The 24,017-nt window shown below is 37.1% G+C and overlaps 1 protein-coding gene and 1 non-coding gene across 2 annotated transcripts; one reads left to right on the top strand and one right to left on the bottom strand.

The window, feature by feature from the left end:
- Nucleotides 1-27: 27 nt before the first annotated feature.
- Nucleotides 28-9,232, top strand: LOC104589229 (bet1-like SNARE 1-1). Its single transcript, XM_010247478.3, has 6 exons — nucleotides 28-99; nucleotides 563-650; nucleotides 7,784-7,931; nucleotides 8,521-8,577; nucleotides 8,681-8,740; nucleotides 8,830-9,232. Exons 2-6 carry the CDS (start codon nucleotides 637-639, stop codon nucleotides 8,917-8,919), a joined length of 369 nt encoding a protein of 122 aa, XP_010245780.1. The 5' UTR covers nucleotides 28-99; nucleotides 563-636; the 3' UTR covers nucleotides 8,920-9,232.
- Nucleotides 8,919-23,573, bottom strand: LOC104589216 (uncharacterized). The gene is made up of 2 exons (XR_016077409.1): nucleotides 21,391-23,573; nucleotides 8,919-21,299 (listed from the first exon to the last, which is right to left on the bottom strand). It is a non-coding gene; the product is annotated as an uncharacterized LOC104589216 (transcript).
- Nucleotides 23,574-24,017: the final 444 nt, after the last annotated feature.

The following is a 24,017-nucleotide window of genomic DNA, read 5'->3' as shown; positions in this document are numbered from 1 at the left end:
CTGGTTGGATCAAATCCAGTCTATTAAAATCAAAAGTAAGAGGCCGTGTCCGTTCTCTCGAACTGCTTTACGAGGATTTTCGTCAGCTTCCCTCCGAAGGTACTCTCTCTCTCTCTCTCGCCTTTTTTAATTGATTTTTTCTTCTAAAATAATACTTGAAAATTGGTTATCACCAGATCTGAATTCGTTTCCCTTGGATCTATTCGGAAGAATTCTTTATCGACGAGCTGCCGCCACTCCTTTGTTTTCTGCAATTCGAATCAGTCACGATTTCCCTAATTTTCTTGTTTAGTTTTTCTCCTTTTGTAATCAGCGAAAGCTTTCTTGTATCTAAGTACTAGCAATCTGTTTTCTTAGTTTGGTTTGGAAATATTTCTAGTTTCTAGCCCTTTTATATTTTTATTTATATTTCCTGCTCTTTGAACAAATTTCTTGGGATTGGATCAAATTTATTTAATTTGTAGATTTATTTCAAATTTAGTTTATTTTTCGGTTTCTTATTTGTCATCTCTCTTATCTCTCGCGTCGGTTCTGCTATAATTTGTGTGAAATCTCTTAACAGTGAGAGCAGAAAATTGAAGGCTGCGCTTTTCAGGAAGTGGAAAAGAAAACAGAAATTACTGAATCCCGCAAGCAATGAATTCCAGAAGGTTTGCTCTATTGTTTTTCCCCTCTAATTTTTTTGGGCCTTTTGATTGGTGATTGCAATCCACATGAAATATCTATTTCATATTTGTAGATTTCATGTTATGGGACAAGTTCTGAAGTTTAATTGTTTCTCTGGTAATTCCTCTTTTATTTTAGTTTGCCACTTTGTAGGATGCGTTTCAAGTCTTCATTATTTGTGAATGTCCCATATGGGTAGAGGGATCAACAGCCTTCAAGGCTGATTATATGCTTTTATAGAGACCAGAGTACAATATTTATCCCCTCGTACCCAACGGCCAATACAAGAATTTCTTACTATTCCATCTCTAGCTAACTATGATCTAATTGTGCCGGCTGACCTTCTAACTGATCTCAATTAGCTGTTCACCCACACTGACTTCAAATGATCTTGCTTCCCTTGTGTAATATCTTAGGGCCCGTGGACCATCAGCCTGTAACCTCATTCAACCAATCACTAACAAGCAATCCCTCTAGACCTTATGAGTAATTCATTCTTAATCCTTCTAGTTTTAGTAAGAATACAATCTCAGTTCTTATTGCCATGTTTAGCAATTTGACCTGACTGAGTACCATCTCAGCTGCCCCATTGGGTCCTTGAAGGCACCCCTTAGGTGTGGTGAATCTGGATTTCCTATAACCACCCATTGAAGCTTCACTTTTTCGCCTTGGGAAGTGGAGTGGGAACCCATTTATATGTTACTATCCAATGCACATGGATTAAAAGGGGGAATGTGATTGTATTTTGACAACCCCTTACAAACAAGCCAATCAAAGTCAAAACCTTTCTAAACTCTTCCCTTGTATATATTCAACCAGAAACTTTTACTTTGATCAACTGTGATGACTTATATTTCCACCTTTTTAGCATGAAACGTTCTAGAATTTCTTTGCAATCAGATATTCAGATTATTGCCTGGTTTTGATTTATTCTATATTGGAAAACTAAAATTTTATATGAAACTCAAATGGTATTGGAGCGTGGATAATCAGATATAATGCATCTTCCAGTACCAATTTACAAAACATACAGTGAACAGAATCAGCTAGGACGCAATTATTAACACTGTTGTTAGTAGAACTTTCATTTATGTCTTATGCTTGTCCACCTATGAGGCTATGACTCCCATTGAGGGGAGTGGTAAAGTGGTCTCCTTCCTTTATCTCCATTTAATCCTGTGGTTTCATGTTCTTGCCAAAAACTAATTATATTTGGCAATGAATTATTATTCTTTCAATGACTATCATTTAAAAATAAGTATGTAGGTAACATGCCTGTCTCCCCATATGTCTACCAATCGAAATATCATTGCATCTCACCTCACCTTACAGTATAAGAGGATAAATAATATTATCAATTTGGTGAGATTATATCTTGATCTCTGGAAATTTTGAGAATTCTGAATTTCATTTAAAATTTAAGGAGACATTCTGCGATTTCATTTGTAGTAGTAATCACCACTTTTCTATACAGCAGAATGTATGAACAGGTGGTGGGAATGGGATGGGGACAATGATGATGATGATGATGCTAATGAGTAACAGTAATCACCACACTATTTCCACAAGGAAAATTGTTATATAGAAATAAATTTCCTTGTGGAAATGGTGTGGTGGTATTTATATAGTATGTTTGCCTTACTTTGATAAAATCTTTTACTCCTGCAAGTCTGTGGAGTAATATATTTTCTGTTGTGATTGCTTATACTTGTTATGGATGCTGATTTTCTTTATTTATTTCATGGTGCAAAATATGCCTGGGGAGGTAACCTTTGAGCACAAATACCATAATAGAGTAGTGCTATCAGAAATAACTACTTGGAGAAATTTGAAAAGCATTTGCATAACAGCTTTTGGCTGTTTCTCTCTTTCCTATCGGTCTCATTTTTCAAAAGAAAAGGGAACAATAGAGTTTTTTCCTTACATAAATGAAACCTGATTACAGTTGCTGATCAAAAAACTACTTGGAGAAATAAAGGAAATGGCTACAATGACAATGCTGAATAATTCCAGAATATAAATATGTAGATAAATCTGAAGCATATTTCATTTAGCAAGAGTGGGTGTTAAAATTAATCGCTTAGAGAACTTAGTGATCAAGGAAATACCTGAATAAGTATTGAAAATAACTCGTTATCATAGTCATCCATGCAAGGTTCATAATGTTGGTATCATATATCCTATTAGGAAGCTTGGATACAGACATGGATACATTTTGGATATGTATGGGTACGGTGGAAAGATATGGATACACTTGGATACATTAGGGAAAGTCTTACAAATCCCACAAATACATCAATAACACTAAATTTAAGGTTGAAATAACTATATATAAGGTATAAACACATGAGAAATGCACATTTTAAGAGCTTGTATGAAGAGATATGTTGCAATCAACAGTACAACCAGGAATCTAAAACTGTAGATACCATACAATAACTTTACTAGGAATACATCAAATAATGTTTGAGCTTCCAATCTACTAAAAATTCATTACAAGACACATCAAGTTGTTCTTAGATGAATAACTTTGATAGATCATTGTCAGATCCATCTTACAATTCATCTTACCATGAAAATAAATTGTTTTTCTACTTTTTGGTTTTTTTTCCTAAATGATTAAGAAAACATCATTTTTGACATAAATTGTTCTTAGATCAATGAGTTTAATAGGCCATTGATGGATCCATATTATAGTTCTTTCCTGCAATGAAACTCGTATATAACATAAAAAATTATTTTTTTATAATTTTCAAACTTTTAGTGGTGATAGGCCCTCAACAGCATTGTTCCATTCCATCCATGCCTTAAGATATCGAATATCAATATGATACACCCGGTATTGAGCATATCATGACAATATTTTGAGCCTTGCATCCATGAATGCTATGTTCAAGAAAAAAGGATTAATGAACAGTTATCACTTGCAGTTATTTATAAAAAAAAAAATTATCTCTTGCATACTTTCCCTTTTTTGGATTGCTTGTAAATAGTGTGGATTTACACACTGTCAGGATTCTGTGAATGCCCACACTGTAGAGGAATTCTCCTTGTTTTTAATATGCATTTCCCTGTATAATTCGATGGAAGTATTTGATAGAGCTGTAATAGAAAATCCTCCTTTATTTGTTTGTATCCAAATGTTCTGTTTGATTCCCATCATACAGCATCTGCAGAGCTTTGAAAACTAAATTGGTCTATTTTGAATATAGTTTTTTATTAGCTTGATTTAATTGTTTGGCTGATTAACTGTAGCCATCATTGACTTGTCAAAGTATTTCTCTACCTATCATCACTAGAATTCTAAATTCCAAACCACCTAACCCAACAATCAATGCCAGCCCTTCAGCCTTTAACCATGAGCAAACCTCAGAGATTGGTTTTTAGTGCTTGAGGGCAAGCAAGGTGCTGACTGCAGTTTTTGTTATTCAAGAAGGATGAAAAAGATATTGAAAACTTGATTTTATCATCTAGACAAAGCAATAACTTTCATTGCATTAGCACAAATATAGAACGAATGTGGAAATTGAGCTCCATGTTTGTAGGATTGGGATCAACTTGAATAAGGTCCAGTTTAACAAGACCAAGCCCTAACCCAGTTTGTTTCGTTAACAGGATGGGGATAGCCATTGTAGAACTGGACAAGAAGGCCTTTAGAAAGATAATGCAGAGACATACCAATAAAAAAAGATAAAGTAGAGATACGGAGATCCCATAAAATATTTAAAACATAAAAGAAAATGTATCAAGCAATGGACTGGGGATAGTTTAACCATAACTTGGTGTGTTCATGTTGTGCAATTCAAACCCCATTCTTACCTAATTAGGTCACACTAAACTTACCCCTTCAACCCCAATTATCTTGGTTAATTGAGAGCCCTAAATAAATGTAACATACTACATTTGTTATCCAGAAGGTACTTAATAGGACAAATTTAGCTTGTAATTATGGTACATGTTAATATAGATTGTCTAATGAAAATATAGTTTAAAAAGAAAAAGAAGAAACTTATGAAAATAGACTCTATAAGAAAATGGCTCTAATATCCAGAAAAGGAAGATAAAAAATTAAAAAAAAAACACTAAACTAATAGTTGTATATTCAAACCCATATGCTGTTTCTTTTCTATAAATTCTCTTAAATCCTTATCTGAATGGGCCTCTTGGAGATGTAGTTAGAACTTCCTCAAGGTACCAAAATTTTCTTGACATGCAAAGTTTAGCAAGTAGAGTTCAATTAACTATGATATTCAATCTCTTGGTCTGCATCCCTAATTGCACACAAGTCATGGACTTTTACTTCCACGTTGATTTTTCACAATTGCCCAGTGCCTTGCTTCCATGACAGGATTTTTCTATTACCCTCACAATTTCCTTAATAAAGGCTGATTTGATTTTGAATAAAAAAATCATAATCTCATTTCGCCTTCTAGCCTGTCTGATGCTTGATTTATCCTAGTTAGAATTTGTAACTCTTTTCTCTTATTTAGACTCCTATCTTCTGCCTCTGGCTTCTCTAAATTTATCCTCAATATTTAGAATATGAGCATGATATAAGTAGTAATTCTTATCATTTTTTAATAGGTAGATAAGTAGTAATTCTTTTAGCTGGTGTCTTTCATGTCACTGGCATAAAGGGAGGGTAATATTGGATATCTGGGAAAGTGCCTTGAATCTTAGTTTTCAACATTTTAGTGTTTTTTTTTGTTTAGCAGAATTTGTGTAGAAGAGAAATTCATAGCACATTGCTGTTGTTTTAACAACTAGCAATATTTACAAGGTTTTGTCCTTGTTCTAGTAAAAAATGGCCTTATAGAAGTTTAATCCAAATAGTAATCCTACACAAAGTACTTGAGAGGACACATGCAGATTAATAAGTTATCAGCTATTTGAAGGAAATAGCTATCTTGTGGAACATTGGGGAAGAAATAAATCTATGGAGATATTCTCTGAATTTTCTATGGCTGACTTGTTGAGAAAGTGGAAAGAGGTAGCTACCGCTGCTCTTTGTAAGAGGACCTATAGACCCTCTTGGACCCCCCCCCCCCCTCCCCTCCCCTCCTGCTGGATTCATAAAACTGAATTTTGATGGAAGTAGCTTAAGGAATCCAGGGCCTTCTGGGATTGGGGGTGTGTTCAGGAATGAGGAGGGGTTTATTATCGCCATGTTCTCTGGGCCAATTGGAGAGAGTGACTATCTTAGGGCCGAGATTCTAGCAGTTCTTGAAGGAATCCAAAGAGCAAGAGAATTTAGCATCAGATGCTTAGTTATTGAGGGGGACTCGGAGCTGGTGATTAAGTGGCTGAAAGGAGACAACAGTGGTTTGTGGAGCTACAGCAATGAAAAGAAAAAATTTAAATGGCTGAGTAAGGATATAAAGGTGAAGTACAGTTGGGTGAAGAGAAGTGCTAACTCAATGGTTGATGGGTCAGCTAAGCAAGGGGTGGCTAAGGAATCTTTGTTTTGGGCTAATTTTTAGTTTTTTTCTTTGTCCTTTTGTTGCTGGGGTGTTAAGACAGTTTACCTCCCCCTTTTCTGTAATTAAAGTTTCACAAATATTATTCATTAATAAAGTTTTCTGTTATTGATCAAAAAAAACTTATGACATGTTGGTATACTGTTAGATTTTCCCATTGATGGGTGATGGGGTTAGATGGTGGCATGATATAGTGAGCAATGTTGTTAAAATCTTACAATTTACAATTAGAAACATGAATCCCTAGGGTTTTGATTCAAATCTTATTTCTGAATCCTTTTCTGCAAAAATCTTATGATTTGTACAATTCATTGTGATTCAAATCAATTCAATTAAGAATTGGTTTTCTACTTTGTCATTTTGTTTTGATTATATTTAGTTTTGTAAAGGGTGACTTGTTTTAAAGACTATACTAGAAATTGATTTATTTATGTTATTTAAGTCCATATATTGAGTTTATTTTCTATCATATGTTGAATAAGGAGCCATTGTATGTGAATTATTTGACTTTCAAGTTAAACTTGATTATATCAGCTTAGACTTCTAGTGTATAAGTGGTAAATCCTATTGTTTTAGGTACATATATGGTAGATATGGCTTAAAAATAAGGTAGAACACTTTTCTATATATATTTATCCTTTTAGCATATGTGTATTTAGTTTTTTGCAAGGTTTGAAATTTTGATACATATTGGGCCGTATCAGCCGATATGTATCGTATTGGGGGCTTCCCGATACACCCCTACAGGAGGTGTTTCGGGGTTTAACCCGGTTCAGGGGTAGACAGGCCTTAAACCGACCCCTCTGAACTAGGTTTAACCCAGTTGATATTTTGAACCTTGGTTTTTTGACAAATTTGTAAAAAAATAGAAATAATCTCACGATTTACAATATGATTCACGATTCGATTTGATTCAATTTTTCTATGATTTATGATATGATTACGATCGTCAGAACATTGATAGTAGATCATTGACATTGACCATATACAGACTATGCATGGAGATAGGTCTCATTCCAGGAAGTGGTCTAGCTTAACTTTGATGGATATTTCCTTGGTAACCCGAGGCCCTCAAGGCCTCAAGGGTCAAAGGAGCTTTTAAATGACAAAGAGAGGGTTTAAGAGATTATCATAGTCTACTCAAGTCCCATATCCAGGAAACTTAATTATCGCTAATATACTGCCCTCTAGAGCATAGGCTCAAATTGATGCATTCATTTTGTTTTCATCAATATGAAGTGGAGGCAGACTCACGAGTTGTCATTAGATAGGTTAGAGATGAAGCTTAAGGCTCCTGGTCACTATATCATTACATCAGGGGGCTAGATTTGTCCATCTAGTGTGTACTTATTTAGACAGATTTCAGGATGAACCATCTTCCTTAATGGTTGTGCAGGCTTAGTTATGCTACTGTTAAACTCGATACTTGGTTGTACAGATCTGATGAATTTTTAATTAGTAAACTAGCAGTAACTTATCCATTTTGTTATTTATTTATCATAAAAGAAAACATATATTGCATAACTTGTTTATATTCCCTGCATTCTCACCAATATGGCTATATATATAAGGAAAGTTTATTGTTCATGGTTTCTTAGCCATGGCTATCATAACTTAATGTGAGGTGTCCCGGTATGCAGGGAGTTTCGTAACAATAGAGCTGCTCTTTTTGATGGCATTGAGGAGGGTGCCATTAGAGCTACCTCATCCTACTCCCATGAAATAGACGAGAATGAAAATGATAGGGCTCTTGATGGATTGCAAGACAGAGTCAATCTACTGAAAAGTGTAAGTTTCATTTTGTTAGATGGCTTTCTGTTTTATTACGTCAATTTTCTATTATGATGTGATAGCCTTACAGATATTCAATATGACAATACAAGTTACAGAGAATTACACGGTTCAGGACGTCTATGCGTCTTTTTCCTTATTTTTCTTTGTTCTTGGCGTACACATCATTTGGTCTTCTATTATTTTTATATGGTAAAATCTTTTGCATTAAACAATTTATATGCAGTACAAAGTAGGGATAGGGTGTTTTTCAGGATTTGGTTTATGGTTTTAGAAACCTGCTGCCTTTCTCCCAAGTTTCTGATGAATTTCACTCTGTATTTTTTCTGCATGTTACTTCTCTGTGGTATCAGAAGTATCTTCTATATTACTGCTGAGCCAGTTACGGTGACTGAAGAATTTAGTTCTCCTTTTAAACTACCCTGAACTGAGCCAGTTATTCCATCCTAATATTGAACTTCTTTGAATGAGATATAACCTCATTGTAGTAGATCTTAATCATCATTAATGGATGATTCGTTTCATAGTAAAAAAAAAAAAATCATTGAATTGAATTTTGACATTCTTGTAATTTCATGATCAACAGTTGTCGGGGGGCATACATGAGGAGGTTGAAAATCATAACCGTTTATTGGACCGGATGGTAATGTAGCAGTCATTCAGAAATTTAAGATTTCTGAAATTGAAAGCATTCTCTTTCATTCCTTCAAAACATTGTTTTCACATGGTTTGTATGCATCAACCAGGGGAATGACATGGATTCATCAAGGGGAATCCTATCTGGAACCATGGATCGGTTCAAGATGGTAAGTAAAGCATGTTGGCCTGTTTTGTCACATTTCTTACTGCGAATTCAACCGCCATTGCTAATACAACCCAACTGTTACTACTGTAGGTCTTCGAGACTAAATCGAGCCGGAGAATGTTTACACTTGTGGCATCATTCGTAGCAGTCTTCCTAATAGTATATTACCTGACTAGGTGATGAATCTATCTGTCAGGATTTCTAGGATAAAATGGGTATGTTTAATAGAAATGGAAGAAACGATCTTTCATATACCTAATATCACCCTACAGACAATACGAGTAATCCCAAGCTCTTCAGTGTAAGATATTTCCCACCTACGAGTCTATATGAATGTGTTGTTGTGTTGGACCTATGTTGGATCATCAGTGGCCCTGATACCCTTCCCATGTCTTGACAATTCCTTGATAGTTGCCATGTATAATGAATGGGCAAGGACCAAATGGTTTGGGTGAAATTAATGAAGTCGTGGCTTTGGTTGCTCTTTATTCTACCAATACCACCACCAAGGCAAGAACCTAAGAAGCAAAGAAATTGAAGGTGCAAAATTTATCATGCAAATCTAATACTTGACCTCTTAAAATCTTTCTTTTGATGCGTTATTTCGGAGTTTGTTATTTAAGATGATGATCATTCATTGCCCAAGTACTTGTAATGTACTTGTAGTTCTGATTAGAAAAAGTGGGTGGTTGCCATTTGTCAATGCAGGAACTTAGGACGATGCCCATTTCGTTTTGTTTTTCAGTCGGATGACAAGCTCATCTTTTACTTTTTTGAAGTTGGCATTCCCACATTCTTCTGATTTTGGGTTTTCACCAACACGATCCATCTCTAAATTTGGGGTGATTTAGAAATAGAATTATTAAAATTTTGGTATTATAGAAATTGGATTATGGGATGGGTAATTTGGAAATGGGATTATGGTATTATAGAGGTTTTAAGAATTTGGAAGAAATTCAGAGATATTTTAAAAAATTAATATTAAATTTAGGGGAATTTTAGTAATTTATCATTACTTTATTCGGTCTGGGACAGGTTTGAAAAATTATATGCAAATCTCATAATTGTGCTGTTCCTGGTTCATGATAAAAATAATTTTTTCATCCCCGTTTAAGATGGTAGAAAACCTGTCCCACTTGCACGTAGAAGCATGACTTTGGTTTCATGGAAAAAAATTATCACCTTGGACCGGAGCCCCAAGTCAGCAGAAGGTCGAATTCGGATGTTTATCAAATCATATATTCGAATTCAATTCAATCAATTAATCATATAAAGAAGAATTTTACCTATTATAATATTTCAAGTATTTGAATTTGATTTGATTATCTTGAATCTCAAATTGAAAACTGTATTTGGCAGCCCTACTTAAAAGCACAAGTTGTTTTCAAAGCCTTAAAAGGGGTTGGAAGAGTAAGAGCATGGTTTTCAAAACTGGACCAAACCGGACAGTTGGATTGGAGAAATCGGAAATTGGTCAGGTGACTGATTCCGGTTATTTTCAAAACCGGATTTTCCATAAAAACCGTTGATTTTGGTTAGCAAATCGTTGACCCAGGCGGTTTGAACAGTTTTGACCAGTTTTCATTTTTTTTTTTTTGTTAGAACGGGCCGACCGTTTGGACCCAGTAATCAAACCCTTGACTGGTTAGGTCCCAGGTCGGTTTTAAAAACCATGGCTAAGAGAAAAAAAAACATTTGGATTGTAGTATGAGAAAACGAGATGTTTCACCCAAAACTTTAAAAAAAAAGTCAAAAATGAGGTGAAGGCTTATGATTTAACAATGTGATGGATCGATTTTTGAGTGATGTATCAATTTTTTGTGCTAAGTACCTCGTCATTTGGTCTGCTTCCAAGTGGTCGATGATTCAAGCCAAAGTAGAGAAATTTGGCTGTTGAGCTAAGTCGAGCTAGGCAGGCTAGGTGGCGTGCTGACTATAGTGCTGAGCTGCTTATGAGGTGTCGAGCTGACCAGGTGGCGAGCTGCCTGTGAGGTGCTGGACTGACCAAGTGCCGAACTGCTTGGTGGCGAGCTGAATTAATGAGCTTCGTTGCTCTTTAGAGACCTGCAAGAAACCAAATGTCAAAGGACCCGGGGTGGCTAACCCAGCGAGGTCGCTCCGATGCTTAAGTCAGTACTCTCATAGTAGACTGCGAGCTAAAAATCACAAAGTCTAAGAGCTAGAACTTGCTTACTTGCTTGCTTGCTTTTCTCCCCTGTCATTGGGGTTGGTGCCTTTATATAGGCCTTGTTCACGTACCGCCCTCGAGATCTCCGGGAGGTCGTGTCTAACTGGTCTGAGATTCCTGGAAGTAACTGCCATGCACGTTGACCACCCTCCGGATCGTTCGGCACGTGGGCCAACTTCCAAGAATCGTGGGAGTGTTTGGATATGCATACCGAATTTGTCGCTGAGCACGTCTCCCAGGCCGCCAGGTCGTGCCTGGACCAGGCTACCAGCTCGCGCCAAGGCCGGGCCGCCAGGTTGGACACCATCAACTTGGCAAGTTATTGCCTCAGTGGTTCTGGGTATCATCTAATTGTTCTGAGGTGCCATGTGTCACAAAGTAAAAGATGAGGTGAAGGCTTATGATTTAACAATGGATAATGGCAATGGACGGTACAAGATCACAAACAAGTACCCGTAACTGGCCCTACATAGTTGGGACAAGGAGTATACGGTGATGATGATTTCCTATTTTGGGGAATTCCAATCCGAAATCTTTCATGCTGATGAAAACAACCTCAGATGACTTTGAATCCAATCTCCAACCTAAAAAGTGTCATTTCCAACTTTGAAATCCAGCTCTAATTTTACATATAGTAGTAAAAAGCCTAACTTTTTTTATGTACTTTTTAATGATAACAACCTCCCTGCTAACGTTCACTCTGTGCTGCTTTATCATCTATCACAGTCTTATACCACCGACTGTCACCAACCAAAATAGGTCTACAAACCAATACAAGGTAGGTCCAAATTTTATTCGTTTATATTCGGATATAAATTGAATTTGCAATTAGATATAAAATATTGAATAGTATTAATAAATTAAAATAAAATTAAAATGAATTAAATTGGCTTTGGCATTGTATATCATGAACAGAATATATTAAAACTAATTTTATAAAACTTAAACCGATGTTTTTTTTTTTTTCAAAAACACGACGCAACCAATTTTGCTAATATATGTAAGCATCTATTAAGTTCATTTCAGTTTATTCTCCCTCCTCTTCCTATTATTTCCCAACCCTTAGAATTTTGTGGTATTTTTAAACGTTCTAAAATATTAAAAAAAATCAAACAATGTACTATTTAAACTCACCCACAAGGCTACAACCTATTTAATTTCCTTTTTATTGGAAAATTGATCTTAATCACTCCCTATAGAACATTGACATCTTTTTAACACTAGTCCGTGAATCATTATGGGTCACTTCTAGACTTCTAGTATACCTCTAAATTGAATTAAAATGGATTATATCAAATTAGATAGAGTGGATCCATATTTGATCCAGTTATAGAAGGATAGAATTCAGATCACCCTTCACCGGATTGAAATTCTTTGAATTCGGATAAATAAATACCATTTGCAGCCCAAAACCAAAACCACCCGGAGGTGGAATAGAAGGAATTGTGAAACAATTGGGCTACTGATGCCTTTATCTTCATCGCCTTCCAAAAGCAGCCCCTTCCTCCTCTGCTTGATTATCACTCACTGTCCAGTTAATGTATGAAATGTCTATCTTCAAACTTGTCTCATGACTATAGATATTTGGAGAATAAATTATTCAAATTGCAGAAACGCTTAAAAAATTAGAACCAACATAAAATGAGAAGCATGGAAAGAGTTCAGAAACCGCGAAACAACAGAAGCTGACCGCATACGAGAGACGGCTTTGGGGATTACGAAATGCTTTATGTCCATCAGAGCTTCATATGCCTGCAATTTTTTTTCTTGATTTTCAGCTTTGATGGTGGTGTTAATGTTGTCGTTACTCTCACGCTCAGCGGCTCAGGGTCAGTAACCCGTTCCAACTAATAGGATCAGAGCATTAAGGACTTTGTATTGGTAAGGCTCATACCCATGGAGATTGGAGATAGAATCTCAAGGGAGGGGGGCAGTAGAGGCTAGAGCCACGTTTTGGAATTCATGGTCTGGGGGAGAATCCAGTGGATGATCACATAAGATTTCAATTGCAGAAAACCTGTCATTAAGATTCTATCAAAAATTATCAGGCACTCTTCCTTCGTTTCTCTCTCCCATATGCTACCTTCACAGTTTCACAGCTTCACAACCACGTTTTGGAATTTCTTCCTTAGTTTCTCTTTTTTTTGGATAAATTATAAAGACCCTCTGTACTTTGTTTTGCCACAAAACCCCCCCTTGATTGTTAAGTCAGATGACAGAATGGGTTAAATTATCAAAATATCCCATTAAATTTTTTCTATTTTCTTTTTTTGTCCTTTTTCTCTTAAAACCTATTAAACCTATTATTTTCCCTTCTCTTCTTTTCCCCTCCCTCACTCTCCTCTCTCGTTTTTTCTCTCTCCCAACTCTCCCAAATGAAAGGACAGAGGAAACCCATTTCTCATCTTCCCTTTCTTCTCTTCTCCGTCTTCAATCTCGTCTGTGGTCAGTTTGGGAGGTTGTGTTTTCTTCTCTGTTTTTATTTCATATTGTTATCTTTTTTTGTGAGATCTAGGGCTTCTCTCTATCTCCTTCGCCCCAAGGAAAGATCAGATCATGATCAGAGGGCTTTGTAGTAAGCATGTTCCTAGGGACTCTGTTCTGTATCATCATGCATAAACTCAACCTAACAGTTGGTATAATACCTTCCCTCAATGTCGCTGCTGGGTTGCTCGGTTTCTTCTTTGTCAAGTCTGGACCGGTTTTCTCTCCAAATTAGGGTTCTCCATTGCTCCCTTTACTCGACAGGAGAATACTGTTATTCAGACTTGCGTCGTTGCTTGCTATGGCATGGCGTTTAGCGGTAACATATTTCTCCTTTTGGCTTTTCGGTTTCTCCTTCATTGCTGAAGATGTTGGAGTCTCGAGGCTCTTGGGATCTATTTGGCTCGAATTGGCCGTGTCATAACTCATAATCCTCTATCCTGGTTTAAATACTTCCTATTACAGTAATACTATCTAACGATTTCATTTATTTTCTTTGTTCCGGCGCTTTGGACTTTGATGATCTTGTTGGTTTGGGCCCTTTGGGACGTTGTCTAATCTGGTTCAGATGTTGGCCATGTTGCTTATAAATTTTCTAACCTTCGTAGATGTTGTATTTTTTTGTGCAATTTCTTTTTTTTTCCTTTTTGTTTGGTTGGGGAATTATGATTAGCAATATCCATTCTGTTATTCCTTTGAACAGGTAGCGGTCTTGCCGCTGGTTGAGATTGTTCCCTTTTGCTGGAAATTCAAAGCCTACCGGTTGCAGAGGTAGGCCGGGTTGTATCGCCGAGTTCAGGACATGTGGGGAAAACGGCAAGCCGTTTGTCATGGACAATGCGAACTATATCGTGGATTTGCATTTTAAGAAAGATATTGGGGATTTGAAGGTTGCTAGCGATTCAATTCTCTCTGAGCAAGATGCCTTCATAGAAGATTGAAACGGATCACCAAGATACCGTTCACGATGTGGCCGTGGATTATTATGGCAAGCGCTTGGCTACGGCTTCTTCCGATAGCACAATCAAGAACAGCAGTGCCGTATCTCTCTCCACAGAAGATTGAAACGGGCCATGGATTATTAGTTTACTCTCTCTCTCTCTCTTCATCTGCAAGGAACGAAAAACAGAGAAAATCGGGAAGAAGCAAGGGGAGCAGGATTTTGGAAGATCGCCGCCCCTGCTGCTGTTCATGTATGGTGAGGTCGGGGAATACGAAGAGTCGTTTCTCCCAATAATTATTACAAGGATAATATGGAGATTAAAAAATATTGCAATGGCGGGAAGGCTAATGGAAGGGAGTCTTCTGTCGCAAAACAAAGTACAGAGGGGTCTTTATCACAGATCCCATAGTACGGGGGTCTTTGTAATTTACCCTTTTTTTTTCTGTAGAGACACATGCTATCCAACTTTAATCAACTCTTGCATATCACATGGGTAGCCTTTTGGGGATAATATTGTCATCTGTATAAACATGTTCCATCCCCGAAATGACCTGAGATACAGAGCAAATAGATTTTTCTTCCATTAGATGATAGGCACAGACCTAAAGTAGTTTTATGTGAAATGGTTCTAGTTGGGGTCTTTGGGGAGAGAGAATTGATATGACAATCAACTATCTGAAAGGGCTTTGAAGAGAAAATGCATCTAGACTTTTCTTTGATAGTTAAATAAAGAAAAAAGTTTATCTAGAAATAGGAGGAGAAGAATACAATAGAGGTGATAAGGAATCACCCAATAAAGAAAAAGCAGCCCGAGGATCCAAACTCATCCCCAAATCAATACCAGAAAAGGCATAGAAATAACTCCCATCCCTTACCCTATCTAGGATCCAAAATTGCAACATGGAACGTCTTCAAAATCTCATAGCTCCCACGATCAACAGATCTGCCCTCCCCACCGCTTAACCTCACTTCCAACACTGACATGAACCCTACACCCAAATTCACACACTAACTTAACATAAAGACTGCACGGCAGAAATTCAACACTAAGCATCTCCACCGACCATAGCAGGAACCTCTTGGCTTTTCTTGGAAATTCACTTTGCCTTCTTTCACCCTTTTATTAGAACCAACCCCAAACAAACCCCCTTCAGCATGGCAAAGACGCTTGAAACATGAACATTGGTTCTATACTCTAGAACCCATGCCCTACCATGTACCATCTGATATGGAGTGGTACAAAGACTAAACACCATGAGACAGAACATCACAACATCACATACTTGCTCACTTTTGGATAAATAGATAAAGTGAAAATAAGGAAAGGGGAATCCAACATTGGTACAAACACTGAAGACCATGAGGAAATATACCAAGAGATAATTTTTATGTCAATATGGTTAGAATAACCCCCACTCACACACACAAAAAGAAGGGCATATAGATCCTTTATTACAAGTAGACAGGGTTTTATTAAATTTCTCCAACGCTTAGGTCCTACAACTTGCTGCCCTAGATATATTATTACCCAAAGGGTCCCCAAACATATTCCACCAGGAGATGCTCCCCACTCTTACATCCCAATATGCAGGCCAACCTATTGTAGTTCATAGATCCGCCACCATTATTTCTTCGGTTCACAAGGTGGAGATGAATCACTTCAACTCCTCTTCCTACCAGGAAGCAACTCAACATCATATAGTGCTTTACTTTCATCATCAACCAATCAAGGATATCTCCAAAATATGTGAATCAGAAAGAGGAAATGCAAATGCTGCTAAGCATTTTTTATATGAACCTGCAAATGCTTCTAAGCAGATCAATTGATCCAAAATCCTGTGAACTTAATAAACCATTCCTTTTGGTATCAAGCACCATATATCATTCAAACTCTTCTTTTTCATGTACTTCATTAAGCTTCTATGGTCCACAGTCCACTATCACCAATTCCTAGAATCTTCAGAGGACCAAAATAACACCATCTAAGCCACCATAAACCATATAGGCCAGAAGCCATGTCCTGAAAGAATAAAATACACTTCATTAATTTCCTTTTCAGAAAAATAGATTTTCCCTCTATTTTGCATTGTCCACTACTAGGCAACCCCATATATTATCCCCTCCAAAAGGCACCCACAGAATTTTGCCTTATTATTCTCTCTGCGTTCTTGTGGTGGTGGTGGTGGTGGGGGTAACAATATTGATCTCCTTCACCCATTTTTTGCCTGCTCTTTTGCTATTCTATCAAATCCTTTTTTTTGGCTATTCTATCAAATCTTATTCTGACCTCCTTAACCCACTTGCTATACTATGTATTGGGGAACAAGACTGCAATCTTTCACCCATTTCACTTGCTTTTCTCTTTGTCCACCAGTAAACAAGCCAAGCTTATCCACTTCAAGATTAAGGTTTTAAAGGATAAAAGCATAATTAGGGTGTACTAGCCCGAAGAGGTTAGGCATAAGCCTCAAGGCCTAGTGAGGTGTAAGCCTCTAAATTATTAAAAAATGTTACTAAATTAAAATTTATAAATGACAAAAAGAATATATAATGCACATGAATGATGAACAGACATGTATACAAAAAAGACACAATAATTGATAAAAGATCAGAAACTAAAAATTTAATCAGTAAATATAATGATACAGATTGGCACATTTTAAATAAATAATAAAGAATAAATACATAAAATAAAACCATACAAATTTAGAACACATGGTACCATCGATTCATTGAACAAGACCGCCATACAATTGAGTAAAACTAAAAGCATGATGTGAAAGCATTCAGATACTATAGACACACAAACTGCTTCATACAAATTGAGTAAACATTATAAAGGAAAAAAACGAAATGAGAACAAAGAAAAACTCATGTATTTAGGCTCCATTTGGAAGGAGTACAAATACAAATGTGTAGAGCACAAACCTTGTATTTTGTATGTATTTGTACTCCTTCCAAACTGAACCTCAGGAAAATCTCCGCTTCAACAATGTAGAGAACATTAGCATTCACATAGCTTGAAGGGTTTATTACCAAAAACAGGACTTGATGGGTTAAAGTCATTCCTATAACTTATGGGTATTTGTCAACAAAAATGTGCCAGAAGGATAAAAAAAGGAGCCAAAAACAGGACAAAACTTTTTTTCTTTTGTAGAAAAAAAAAAGGAAAAGAAAAGCATACCTGGGATGCTAGATTTCTGGTCACCCAAGAGCTTAAAAGAAAATAAGATAAACTGCTCGATTTGATTAAGAATCAAGAGAGAACAATCAAGGTTAATGCTGCTTCAACAGCAATAACAAATTTTAAAATTTAAACCCTAAGGAACTCAATTTGCCCTCATACACATTTAAGCTCTAAAAACATTAAAATACTAAAAGAAATACATATGTTTTATATTAAAACCCGTTTTTTGTTGCTAACCGTTAAGACTTAGGCCTTTCATAGTCTCATGCCTTAAGGCATTAGGCATAAGCCTCAAATCAATATTCTAAGACTTTTGAGGCTTAATTCTGGAGACCCTTGAACCATACATCTCATGCCTCAAGGCTTAGCCTTTTAATACCATGTTCTAGATGCAGTCATTGAATCTTTCCTTCTTATTCCATTTTCTGTTCAATTTGAGAAGAGGGGGTGAGAGAGAGGGGGAGAGAGCGATAAGATTTTTCATCTATCTCTCAACCATTTTACGTCTCCATTTTATTTCCTCTCTTTTCCCAAACCCTTCAAAGACCATTTGCACAACACTTCAAAGAATCCACAAGAATCAGTTAATGCATACTTATAAAACATGCTGTCTATGTGCTTCTCTAGAACTTACATAAAATAATATAAGCTATTGATGCATAAAAGTAGTAATTATGAGCAAATAATTCATAGTCAAGACACATTATATGCAGGATGATACCCACTTCCTTAGCAAATTTTAAATTACCATTTCACAATGAAATTTGTCAGGGAATATGAAGAACATGCAGGATAAAACAGTGAAAACATTGCAAGGTAGCTCAGTTGGTGAGCTCTCTGGCTGATTTTAGCCAAGACTTGGGATCAAATCCCGATGCCATCAGGTTTGGGGAGGGTTATGGGTATGGTGGTAAGAATACTAAACAAAACAAGATCACCTTTACACCTTGGTATCAAGTATAGAAAATTACCACTTTACCCTATTCACCATACCACCAATGACACTAAAGTCAACATGTCATTCGTAATAAAAATGAAAATGAATTAGTGAACGAAATAATTTGGTGCCAATAATAAGAATATTAAAGAAAGATACATAAATAAAACTCTGTGAAAGGACCAAAATGACCTACTTTTAGTAGCTGTTTCTGTTGTAACAATTCTACCCTTTGCTGGTAAATCTAGAGATTGGATAACTCCATTGCTGATGGACTAGATAGAGATGGCATCGTAAAGGAAATTTTATGTTGGGGATCACACCTACCAGGGTAGCTTCTTTAAATTATTCTATAATGTGTAAGTATTGTTACTCCATCCCTTATCAGGAAAAAAAAAGGTGATCTATCCTTTAAGGAAGTCGTTGTATCTTGCTAAAACAGAGGACAGATTATTGTTCTCTTGTATGATTTATATTCTTGAGATAATAAAGCTCTTTTGATCCCATTAATAGTATTAAAAATATATATTAGAAAACATCTGTCAGTCAAAATATGCACTTTCAAGTTTCAAATTAGTGAAAAACAGGATCAACAATTGTTTTCACCATATTTAACCACAATAACTTCAGTTCAATAAGCATTTCTTTTGTTTTTTTTTTTTTTTTGGTTAAACAATGAATTTAATTAGAAAGAGGACATAGGGAATTAGGGATCAGACCCTTGGAAATAAGGCAGACATTCAACTTACATCGTTAAAGATAAACTACAAACCCCAGCAGAGCAAAAAACCAGCAAACATAAAAATGTAAGACTACCCAACACCCCAAAGAAGCAGGCCAAATACAAAATCAACATGTTCTCAAGAGACAGAACTAACTACATAAGAGGAGATTCTAAATTACCAGGTACCTAATTGTGCACACAGTTGAGGACCTGAGTAAGATTCTAGAAGATAAGCAAAAAGCTTAGCGTGGGTGTGTGTATGTCTGTGTGTGTGTGTCTGCTAAGAAAGGACATATTAATATAGGTATTATTTTATCTTTACTTTCCTTTACTACCTTTTAAATATATAACCATGTTAGTTTAAACCAATGAGTTGGGATTTTGAATAGAAAACTCAAAAACAGAAAATATATAATGTCTTTGGGTTACAGTAATGCCAGAGTTTCTATTTTCTAAATAGTATTTTTTATTGTTTGTTGTCTAATAGTAATTATTTAATTAAAATATATAAAAGTTACTGTATTCGGAAGTTGGAATAGAACTTAACATTAATTGGTTGTTCCATTAAAAATGGATTTAGAATCATTAGTTACTAAATCTGAAATTTAACTTATTCACAACTCCAGCACCCAGTCAAAAGAAACCAGAGTCTAGTCAGGCCTCTTCAATACAATTCTGTACTTAACCTGAAAAACGGAGCTCTATTTTGGACCCAGAACCTAGTAAACAGAGATGGCTATGCTGGACCTCAAGTAAATGGGAACCAAATGTCACACCTACAGAATAGGTGCCAACTAGACATGTACTATTAAGCTGAGAACTGAGAGATCAAATCAGCCCCCCACATTGTCCCACAGCACATCCCCACCGTGTATTGGGAATATCTCCCGATGATAAATATCAAAAATGATGATGTCATCATCGGGAGATGTTCCCAATACACGACGGGGATGTGCTATGGGACGTTGTGGGGGGCTGATTTGAACTCGAGAACTGATACCATATTATACCAAAGAGCCCAGCCAACCTAACCCAGTGTACAGATCACAATTAATTCAACCCATTGAATTATCAAGCTGAGCATCTAGGCATTCAACCCAATAAATAATCCAGCCTACCCTAGATTAGATTAAATCTGAATCCAACCCAAAAGCAATAGCATCTCACCTTGCACAACTACGAGTTCAAGCCAGGTAATCAGCCTCACCTAAAATGGGACAGGTTTGAATGAGGTTATAAGGATAGGGTCAGGATCAGCTCACAACCAGCCCGAACATGGTAAAACAACAGAAATAAAAGCCTAGATCCCAGACACCCTTCCCTTTCAGTTCTACTTTTATTCTACTCATTCTCTTATAAACCTATCCCAAAACTTAGGCAGAGCTAGAGCTTTTCCCACCATGGCCATTGTTTCTTTTCATAAGTCATAACCATTTCCATTTTGATTTCACATTTAAAGTAGGCATATTTGGTATCATTTATTTATTAAGAAAATATTGAGTTTTGCACTTCATTAAGTTAGGCAAGCATGCATAAAAAGCATGAGCTTGGTTAGTCCACATGGATCCACCAGGAAAAAAAAACTAGATTCCTCTGTATGGAGACATCCCCAAATTTTTCCACGATGACAAGTTGGCATTTTTTAGATGAGGTCAGTAACATGATCTTGGTTAATCCACATTACAACTTCCAGGTAATTGATTTCTAAGTCACAGCAGCTGTGCTAGAACAAACCAAGATAAAATCATCCACAATAAAAAGGTAAGAGAAATGGTAAATTGCATGGATACCAATATTTCACCATTATGTACCCCCCCCCCAAAAAAAAAAAAAAAAAACAAAAACCAAAAATAAAAGCATAATATCAATTTCGTGTCACAGAGAAAGTATATTGCATCATACCACCATTATTCCGTTTACTGTCCAACCATTATGTGAAAGACAAAAAAGCAGGTCCAAAAGAAAAAGAAATTACTTCAAAAAAAGGGGGGAAAAACAGCTGTAAGTTGTAACAAGAGAGCCCATCTCTTGCAACTCAATGTGGATATAATCATATGCTTGTCAGCTTATTCGAGAGAGAAAGTATGATGACCCTCCCTGATCAAGCAATAAGCTAGGGAATTAGATATGAGCTTCACTTTATCTTTATCACCGCATGTTTTACCCAATTCAAAACTTTGGGTTTTACCTTGGTGGCTGCAGGTATCCATTCTCTCCTCCATGCTTAACATGACACCAAATGCTTTCTTGTTAAAACGTCTGTTGTTAATTTAAACAACACTTGTAAAAGAAAAGAGGAGATTAGAACAAATTGAATTAGTGAAGAAAGACAACATGACATATTAAATATAATTTCGAATTTAATTATATAAATGATCTCACTACTTCAACTAATGCGAAATGATTTTTACAATAGAAATGAAGGAACTTGCATAGGCTTGATTGCAATCCAACCCAATAAAAGAATTTTATCAATCTTAAGAAAAATAAAAGATTGTAAATCTGTATGGCATGTCTATATCACTGCTCGCTCATATGTAACAAAGGGAAAATGAACCTGGATAAACTCTGATGAAAGCATATTCGTTCCCCAAAATCAAGATTGAGAAAGAAGAAACAAAATTCTCAATTAGAAACAAGGTAAAAGAATAAGAAACTGCCAGGATCTTCAATCAAGAAAACCTGTTTTCCGCCACACGGCATTTCGAACCTGACGCAGATCTCTTCCCTTCAATGTTCTTCCAGCTCCTTCAAGAACCGAAAATGTAGTCATCGGCGAACGAGCAGAACCCCTAGCGACAATCTCATGCGGCGGCAGCATTTCATCCTCTCCCTCGTCATCTTCAACTTCGAACAAAGTCCGGATTCTTGAGCCCCCCGCCCCCTTCGGCAGCACCGGCACGTTAACTGGAGCCGACTGGTGGTACTTCCCGTTAGGCACCGACTGAGAGTACTCTCTCTCCTGAGGAATTTGAGGAGGCTTCGGAATCGCCGGAATCATCCGCGAAGACGAGGAGGACGGCGACGGAGTCGAAGAAGATGAAGAAGAAAATGAAGCCTTCCGATACAAGACAGGCCGGTCCCCTACTGGTGGCTTCGTCTCGTCTTCCGGCAATGCCGCGAGAATGCCAAAACTATCCGGTCGCGGGAAACCCATCGACTGGTGATTCCGGCGAACCGTAGAGGGTGAACTCTTCGGCTGACGGTTCGATTCGGAGAAATCTCCGGTCCAAAACACTTCATCTTCGTTAAGCTCGTCACCCGCGCCGGTTACGCCACTACCGCCATTCGCTTCTGTAGACGGAGGCTGCGAGAAGATACCGAGGAACCGCTCCGACGAGGGAGACTTACGGTGACGGAAAGCGGAGCCGCCGTTAGTTTCCATGTTGTATAGGGTTTACTGAGACGAAGAATTTCGTCAGTATCTGGCGTCCATGAGTCAACACAGCGTCTTCTCGCCAGAGAGAGAGAGGATCAGAGGAATGTGGGAACGGTTGCTTTCTGCTTCGCGCTTTATAGAGAGAGAGTGGGTGGGGAAAGTGGGGAGGATGGTGCGACGTGGCGGGAGATTACGGATAGAAGGGATGTAATGATGTTGAGGTGGGACCCACAATCGGAGAAAATAGATACGTCGGCACGATACAGTTGAGGGCGACTGATTGGACCCCCACCTGAGATCGATGGAGACTCCACGCGACTCCCTCATGCAGATTATCTCCGGGAGATAGTACGATGAGGCATCCTCATCAAAACAGCAATCCGGCGATCCTCAAGATGCCACGTTTCCTTTTAAGTTCGGATCCACCACCGCAATAAGATAAAGCTTTAAACCGAAAGGCAGATGAGTTTGGATATGGATTCGGTCTGGATAAGGCTTTATTTGTAAGCAAATGTCCGGATCCACTGTACCGAAAGAGTCAAAAATACCCGACCAGATCTTAAACGTAATAGACAAGCAGGTGTTATTTATCAAAATTTTTGGGTGGGTTTTGATTGGTTAAAACTCTTCTCGTATTATATATTTTTCGCATGATAGGAATTTGCGTTACGCAAGGTCACAATTTAGTACTTTGGGTTTAGGGTACCTCGGGTTCTCATGCCTGGGTCGGATCCTGGCTGATACGGGTCGAATTACCGCTCTGCGTTATGGGCCCTTCTTCTGACAGTTTGGTTGGTTGTTGACGGACCAGGACCTGCAAATTTATTGCAAATGGATTCCAGTAATGCAATGAATCCAAAATGCAGTTGTCATTGAAGCCATGAAAACAGAGGAATTGAGAACATTTGGATCTGGGCTGTGATTGGCCCAGTGAGAGGTCCATTTATTAAGGCCCCGTTGTTTGTTTGCAGTACAATTCCATTTGCACTGGTATATGCACGAAAATAATGTAAATTTCATTCACTTTTACTTATAAGATGCAATTGGGGAATCGTGGTGGGTTGCATTTGGATTTTTGATATTTGCGTTAAGCTTGGGTTTAAAAATTTAGGCTTTTTGTGTTTTGGGTTGGGCTTAGGAACCTTTGGGTATATCGAATCTAATCCAATTTTCTTTTAATCCAAAGCCTGATTTGACTATATACATATATACATATATAATATATATATGTATATATGCATCATTGTTTTTAAAATCAGACTGGCCAAATGGTCAGACCAGAAAAACCGGGAATCGACCAAGTGACCGGTTTCATTTTTTTCCAAAAATTATTGATTTTGGTCAAAAAACCGATGGCCCGAGTGATTAACCATTCGAATGGCTTTGATCATTTTTTTTATTTATTTTGTTAGAACAGGCAGATCATTCAGTTCGAA

This window comes from Nelumbo nucifera, chromosome 6 (genome assembly GCF_055504915.1).
Source record: "Nelumbo nucifera cultivar China Antique chromosome 6, China Antique-T2T, whole genome shotgun sequence".
NCBI classification, from domain to species: domain Eukaryota; kingdom Viridiplantae; phylum Streptophyta; class Magnoliopsida; order Proteales; family Nelumbonaceae; genus Nelumbo; species Nelumbo nucifera.
This window is presented reverse-complemented; position numbering and strand designations above follow the sequence as displayed.

Bases quoted from the DNA above. Each gene is read 5' to 3' on its own strand.
- LOC104589229 (XM_010247478.3), top strand. The intron at 7,932-8,520 runs GTAAGTTTCATT...CATGATCAACAG, and splicing joins GAGTCAATCTACTGAAAAGT to TTGTCGGGGGGCATACATGA. The intron at 8,741-8,829 runs GTAAGTAAAGCA...TTACTACTGTAG, and splicing joins CCATGGATCGGTTCAAGATG to GTCTTCGAGACTAAATCGAG.